Source organism: Oratosquilla oratoria, chromosome 5 (genome assembly GCF_046742065.1).
Source record: "Oratosquilla oratoria isolate Oo_2021 chromosome 5, ASM4674206v1, whole genome shotgun sequence".
NCBI lineage: Eukaryota > Metazoa > Arthropoda > Malacostraca > Stomatopoda > Squillidae > Oratosquilla > Oratosquilla oratoria.
Window position 1 is genome coordinate 41565348 of NC_134781.1, and position 8298 is coordinate 41573645.

Sequence of the window (8298 nt, forward strand, 5' to 3'; positions counted from 1 at the left end):
ATTTTTCTTACCGTTCCCACACTCCAGTCCTAACGTCAGGAGTGGTCAGCCATGTGTTTCTGTGTATATAGTCACCATTTCACCCCTCACTGGGATTTTGGCAGTCTCACACCTGTTTCTGTATTTGTTTTGGTTAGCTTTCGTACTAGCCACAGCAAGTTCCGGTGATCGGATTTAAGCCGGACTGGGAGGCTGTCGTGTTTCAACTGTGGAACGTGTTGATATAGTTCAGCAATTAAAATATTCTGTGCTTACTTTTGTTAGTTTTAAATACGGCGTGGATTCAAGGAGGCTTGCCTTTAAAAACATTTAATAAATTTATTTTAGGTTAAGGTCGCATTAACCAAAATTAAAGGATTTTACTTAGTTTTTCCGGCAATATCGAGTAGTACTTCCAGATCACCTCTTGTTACTTTCTAGCCGATTGTAACTGATGTTTTAGGTTAAGATTCAAGACCCTTAAGTTATGTAAATTGTCTCCGAGTATATTCAAACCAGCGTAAGGAGTCCTTTGGGGGCGTGGCTTCATTGAATGCAGCAGTGACAAATCTAATCTATTAACTAATGCATTTTGAGTTTTAGAATATAAATATAATTGTATCGATTACTTAAATGTATACAATATACTTTAATCAAATAATATACTAATAATATATCTAAAACATCCTTTTACGTCAGTTCAAAAATAAGATAGATAAGAATGTGGCACCAGCGTGCTGGCGCTGTTGCCACATTATCTAGCTTATTTTTGAACTGACGTAAAAGGATGTTTTAGATTTATTATTAGTATATTATTTGAATAAAGTATATTGTATACATTTAAGGAATCGATACAATTATATTTATATTCTAAAACTCAAAATGCATTAGTTAATAAATTAGATTTGTCACTGCTGCATTCAATGAAGCCACGCCCCCAAAGGACTCCTTACGCTGGTTTTACTATAGTAACGAAGAGTCGGACCATCAACAGAAGAACTAAGATATGAACATACAACATTGTAATAAAACCAACAGTCCTGTACGGATATGAGACATGGACACTGACAAAAAGGGAGAAGAGACTGGAAATATTTTAAAACAATATCCTGAGAAGAATCCTCGGCCCAGTATATGATGAAGAAGGGAAATGGAGACGAAGACATAACAGGGAAATTAGAGATCAGACTCTGCAACCGTACATTCAGGATGAAATACGGGGAAGAAGAGCAAGGTGGGCTGGACACTGCGTACGAATGGAGAGACAGACTACCAAAGAAGGTGATGGAAGGAGTAGTAGAAGGCAGACCACCAGTAGGGAGACCCAGGTACAGATGGATGGATGGAGTAAAGAAGGACGTGGAGAGGGTGGCACCAAGAGAGGACTAGAAAATATTGGCAGAGGATAGAACCATCTGGAGAGGCATAGTGAAAGCGGTGAAGGGCCGTCCGGCCTGACAACTAACAGAGTAAGAAAGTATATTTTAACTAGAGCCACTATTAACCAGTCCCATGACATAGCGGCTTTTGGTAACCTTCGTGCTCTGTAATACTATGAAAGAGCAGACAGGCACCCCTCTAGGCTTTTTCCTTGAGTTTTCCTTACGAGGGTGCTGCCGCTTACAGCAAATTAATTTTAAGGTCATTTTTCCCAGTGTACAAGAGTTTTCCCGGTTCACCTTTTGTACTTTCGCAGTTTTTTCTCTCAAAATTTTGATTTGTTTGTCAAAATCATTTGGGTTTAATTTTTTTTATGCACGTTGAATTTTTAATCCGCTTTAAACACTGTGTACATTGTAATAATGTAAATAAGAAGAGAAATAAATCTAACAATAATTTTAATATTATACTCTCTTAATTGATCCTGGAATGTTGAGCTATTGCAAATTGCATGATTAAATTTTTTTTGAGAGAGAGAGAGAGAGATAGAGGCCATCACACATCATTGATACAAAACTTACCATGACACATTCATTATCTATCCGTATATAACACGGGCCTCTTCGCCCTAGCAAGGGAGGTAGCCAGGCAAGGTACGCACCTACTCCCACCTATTCTACTCCCATCCACCACCCACCGTTTCCCTCTCAGCTCCTCGTGGTCATTCCCGTCTTCTGCCCACTGCATACTTTTACACTTTAGCATGCATGATAGTCAAGGAAGTTTATTTTGCCTTCACGATGCTCCAAAGAACTTAACACTAGCTTTACAAACCCTTCTTCTAGAGGAGGGCCATCGAAAGCTTGAAAATTCAGTTGTTTTTTTATTCATCTATGATATCAGGGAATTTTCCTCTGTTGGTGGCACCAATACTTGTAAGGATTCAGTGATAGCACCCCCATACCCCTCAGACTCAAGTTGAACAACTCCACACTCGTTCACACAAATAAAATTTCGGCTTCATGTCACAGAACTCTCCATCTCAGAGTTGGCCTGTGCCTCTTTCCAAAGGACTTTCTAGAAGCATGATAATCTAAAACAATTTCGATTGACTCCATCTTTATTCCAAGTTCAAACTTCAATACAAAAAAAAATAAGCGTGACACTGAAGAAACGCTGGTTCTTGTGTATGGACAGTTGGCCTCGCCAGAGTACAACAACCATCTGGACAGTGACGTAGCACTGGTCACGTGACAGAAGCGTTGCGCTAAGCAGTTTAATGTTGAGGGCATTACAGTGGCCTTCCTAGAAACATCTAGTTAAAAACAGCGGAAAAGGGGGGTTTAAACTTATCCACTGCTGTCACGGTTGAGTCGCTAGCTTGTACAAGCGCATATCCCACACTTCAAGGGTATAGGATGAATGGCAGTGTCCATGCTCAACATTTTTTTTTCTTGCTTATGTTAAGATTTTGTCCTCGAACTAAAGTGCTTTTGGGGAATTAACTACTTTATTATTGGTAGTTTTGCTAAACCCATAGGGGCAACGACTCCCGTGTTCTACTCAGATCTTTCACCTAATAGTCCACAGACTTGTAGTAGCCGAGGTACTAGATCTTTACATCAAGACGTTAGCGGTCTAGTTCTGGTGCTATTAGCAAACTGCAGGGTCCTTCCACTAGCACTAAATACCCTGAAATTAGCACCGATTGACAGAGCACCTTGACTAGCAGCACTTGTTCGCTTACCCAAAGCTTTGTAGAGAGATTGAACTAGCTTTTACAGTCCTTTAGGGGGCGTACTCTCGCTCGGCCGAGTGGCCATACACAGACACTATCGGCTACAGGTTGTGTACAGCAAATTCAGTAGAAAGGGATCAACATCAAGCGGCAGTAACAGACGTAGCGCATTGGGTTCCAGCGTATGTTCGTACCATTTACTAACTTTGCAGAGAGAAAGGGGTATTAAAATTAGTATTTCATTTGTGGAAATGTGTTGACGTGATAGACCCATTTTTACCAAGTGGCTCAAATGAGGTATTCCAGTATTTTGCGATTGTGTTCACGTATGTGACAGGACACGTCTGTGCCACTATCCACTTCTTAGATCTCCAATTTCCACTTGCCAGTCGCTCCCCAGCCAGTGCAGTAGCCAAAGTGAGTCACCTAGAAAGAAAGAAAACGGCAGTGATAGAGAACGAACATATTTAAGCCTAAACTTTAGTTTTTAGTTCCGTCCCACCCATTTCTCTTCTGACGATTTAGTGGTGGCTGTACCCAGCTGCCGCGAAGCTTATCTGGGGTCCCTCAGAACGAGAAACCATCGCATTTTCATGTGTACCATCACAGAGCATCTGTAACCAGGTAACTTGTATATGGTTACGGCTCGATCCTGTGACTATTCAACGGAAACGCGTGGGACTCGGAGGACCCCGGATCGAGGCTTCGCGACGGCCGGTTTAGATTATTGAGAAGACTTAACTGTAACGAATGATTTTTCTATAATGTATATATGAACTGTACACCCATGTATGGACATGTACGAATTTATAAACCGAATTGTTTGTTAGTATGTGTATATTACATTTGGGATTAAACCAAAACGTCTGGAGGTTGAAGGTGTGCTCTCACCTTCCAGGGCTCTGGATCGCGCCATTCCATGAAGGGGTTGGGGCTGCCCACCATGCCCACGCTGATCAGTCCCTCCCGGAAGCTAACCCAGAAGGAACTCATGTTCTCACTACACATAATGCTCGGCGTCTCCACCTTCGTCATGTTCTCGCCTGCGAAAGGAAGAATTTTAGTCTCCTGGGGGAACAGTTGTGTATCGGGGAGAGAATGGGGAGCAGCTGTGTATCGGCAAGAGAAGGGAGAGCAGTTATACATCTAGTTCTAGTAAGCTTAATAGAATCTATTCTAATTTTATTTCAACTTCCCTAAGATGATTAACGTCTACAGAACCCCCGCCCCACCACCCGAAACTTGAAAATAAACAAAAATAAGTGAATCAAGTTTGATTCAATACCAAATGGTTATCTTTATAGATCATAGAAATTACAATGTAGAGCTATCCTAGCTTTAAAAACTTTTGAACACTTAAAAGATTTAATGAAAAAAACTATTGCATTGGAATTTTCCTTTAATTACCAATTCCTTCCGAAGGGGAAGTCACAATGCGGAGACGCTTTAAGCCCCGGGAGTCACACATTCAAGATTCTCGTCAAATGTTGTGAATTTGAAAAGCTGGAAGACTACTTAGCTTACACAAATTCCGGACTTCTCTAAAGACAGTTCAACAATGTGTCTAATATTCGTATAGGTTTAACTTCTTAGTTCGTCATTCAGCTTCAATACATGACGCAAAGGTGATTTGATATTTGGAAATTCGAAAAATAAAAGATTATAACCCAAGTCATTTCTATTCAAACGAACTCGCTTAAGTCGCGTAGGTGTGACAGAAGGGGCTTTAGGATTCGAGGATAGTAGCACAGGTAAACAACAGCCCATGATAACGAAAATGCACCTTTGGACAATATACATGCATATCTATTGCAATACATTCAGAAATATGTTCCCATGCCATTTTCAATAAATCAAGGTGACCAAACGTGCAATGTATTTTCACTTTTTTTAAGAGATCTTAGAAATATATGACGCGCACAAGAAATGCCCCATGTAGTTCCAATTGATCACTGCACCTTGGCACAAACCTACTTTATTTTGAAATACCTGTTCACACTTGCGGTTTCAACCCCAGGGGTTCAGTTACAATACAGTTAAAAAAAACATATGAAGGAGACTGTCAGAGAGCACCAGGCCTACATTAGGCAGTTCCATGTCCATTACCACCTATCATTCCACTCCATAAAATTATCTAGTCTCTTAAACCAGTTTCAATACTCACTAAAACTAAGTGGCGCCGCCACGGTTTCCTCGCGGCTCAAACAGCTAGTGTGAACAGTGGCTAAATCTTGTCGCCAAGATGCCGTGTACAGTTGGAGATAAAGTTCCCTCGACATTAGTTGTATGTTCAAGTGTGCTTCAAGTTGTTAACGAAAGGGCAAGCAACACACTTGGCAGAATACAAACCACAATGAAATTTTTCAAACCTCACTACTGTAATACAGAAAAAATGAATGAACATCTCCCAAATATTTGAAAAACCTCTATTTACAATATAATATGCTCCCTGAACTACTACAGCCTACTTCATGTAAACACACACCCAGAAACACACCCACACCCAGAAACACACCCACACCCAGAAACACACCCACACCCAGAAACACACCCACACCCAGAAACACACCCAGAAACACACCCACACCCAGAAACACACCCACACCCAGAAACACACCCACAAACACACCCACACCCAGAAACACACCCACAAACACACCCACACCCACAAACACACCCACACCCACAAACACACCCACACCCACAAACACACCCACAAACACACCCACACCCACAAACACACCCACAAACACACCCACACCCACAAACACACCCACACCCACACCCACAAACACACCCACACCCACACCCACAAACACACCCACACCCACACCCACACCCACAAACACACCCACACCCACAAACACACCCACAAACACACACACCCACACCCACAAACACACCCACACCCACAAACACACCCACACCCACAAACACACCCACACCCACAAACACACCCACACCCACAAACACACACACACCCACAAACACACCCACACCCACAAACACACCCACACCCACAAACACACCCACACCCACAAACACACCCACACCCACAAACACACCCACACCCACACCCACACCCACAAACACACCCACAAACACACCCACACCCACAAACACACCCACACCCACAAACACACCCACACCCACAAACACACCCACACCCACAAACACACCCACACCCACACCCACACCCACAAACACACCCACAAACACACCCACACCCACAAACACACCCACACCCACAAACACACCCACACCCACACCCACAAACACACCCACACCCACAAACACACCCACACCCACACACACCCACACCCACAAACACACCCACACCCACAAACACACCCACACCCACAAACACACCCACACCCACAAACACACCCACACCCACAAACACACCCACACCCAGAAACACACCCACACCCAGAAACACACCCACACCCAGAAACACACCCACACCCAGAAACACACCCACACCCACAAACACACCCACAAACACACCCACACCCACAAACACACCCACACCCACAAACACACCCACACCCACAAACACACCCACACCCACTAACACACCCACACCCACAAACACACCCACACCCACAAACACACCCACACCCACAAACACACCCACAAACACACCCACACCCACAAACACACCCACACCCACAAACACACCCACACCCACAAACACACCCACACCCACAAACACACCCACACCCACAAACACACCCACACCCACAAACACACCCACACACAAACACACTAACACCCACAAACACACCCACACCCACAAACACACCCACACACACACACACCCACACCCACAAACACACCCACACCCACAAACACACCCACACCCACAAACACACCCACACCCACAAACACACCCACACCCACAAACACACCCACACCCACAAACACACCCACACCCACAAACACACCCACACCCACAAACACACCCACACCCACAAACACACCCACACCCACAAACACACCCACACCCACAAACACACCCACACCCACAAACACACCCACACCCACAAACACACCCACACCCACAAACACACCCACACCCACAAACACACCCACAAACACACCCACACCCACAAACACAAACACACCCACAAACACAAACACACCCACACACAAACACACCCACACCCACAAACACACCCACACCCACAAACACACCCACACCCACAAACACACCCACACCCACAAACACACCCACACCCACAAACACACCCACACCCACAAACACACCCACACCCACAAACACACCCACAAACACACCCACACCCACAAACACAAACACACCCACAAACACAAACACACCCACACCCACAAACACACCCACACCCACAAACACACCCACACCCACAAACACACCCACAAACACACCCACACCCACAAACACAAACACACCCACAAACACAAACACACCCACACCCACAAACACACCCACACCCACAAACACACCCACACCCACAAACACACCCACACCCACAAACACACCCACACCCACAAACACACCCACACCCACAAACACACCCACACCCACAAACACACCCACACCCACAAACACACCCACACCCACAAACACACCCACACCCACAAACACACACCCACAAACACAAACACACCCACACCCACAAACACACCCACACCCACAAACACACCCACACCCACAAACACAAACACACCCACAAACACAAACACACCCACACCCACAAACACACCCACACCCACAAACACAAACACACCCACAAACACAAACACACCCACCCACAAACACACCCACACCCACAAACACACCCACACCCACAAACACACCCACAAACACACCCACAAACACACCCACACCCACAAACACAAACACACCCACACCCACAAACACACCCACACCCACAAACACACCCACACCCACAAACACACCCACACCCACACCCACAAACACACCCACACCCACAAACACACCCACACCCACAAACACACCCACACCCACAAACACACCCACACCCACAAACACACCCACACCCACAAACACACCCACACCCACAAACACACCCACACCCACAAACACACCCACAAACACAAACACACCCACACCCACAAACACACCCACACCCACAAACACACCCACACCCACAAACACAAACACACCCACAAACACAAACACACCCACACCCACAAAC

The 8298-nt window shown here is 45.1% G+C and overlaps 1 protein-coding gene across 2 annotated transcripts in view; it reads right to left on the minus strand.

The window, feature by feature from the left end:
- Window positions 1-2461: 2461 nt before the first annotated feature.
- Window positions 2462-8298, minus strand: part of LOC143025481 (uncharacterized) — a 51019-nt gene continuing 45182 nt past the window's right edge. For both annotated transcript variants that reach the window (XM_076185206.1, XM_076185207.1), the window contains 2 exons: window positions 3989-4140; window positions 2462-3523 (listed from right to left, as the gene is read on the minus strand). In XM_076185206.1, coding sequence (XP_076041321.1) covers window positions 3461-3523; window positions 3989-4140 — 215 coding nt within the window. In that variant the 3' untranslated portion in view covers window positions 2462-3460. The remainder of the gene's footprint in view (window positions 3524-3988; window positions 4141-8298) is intronic.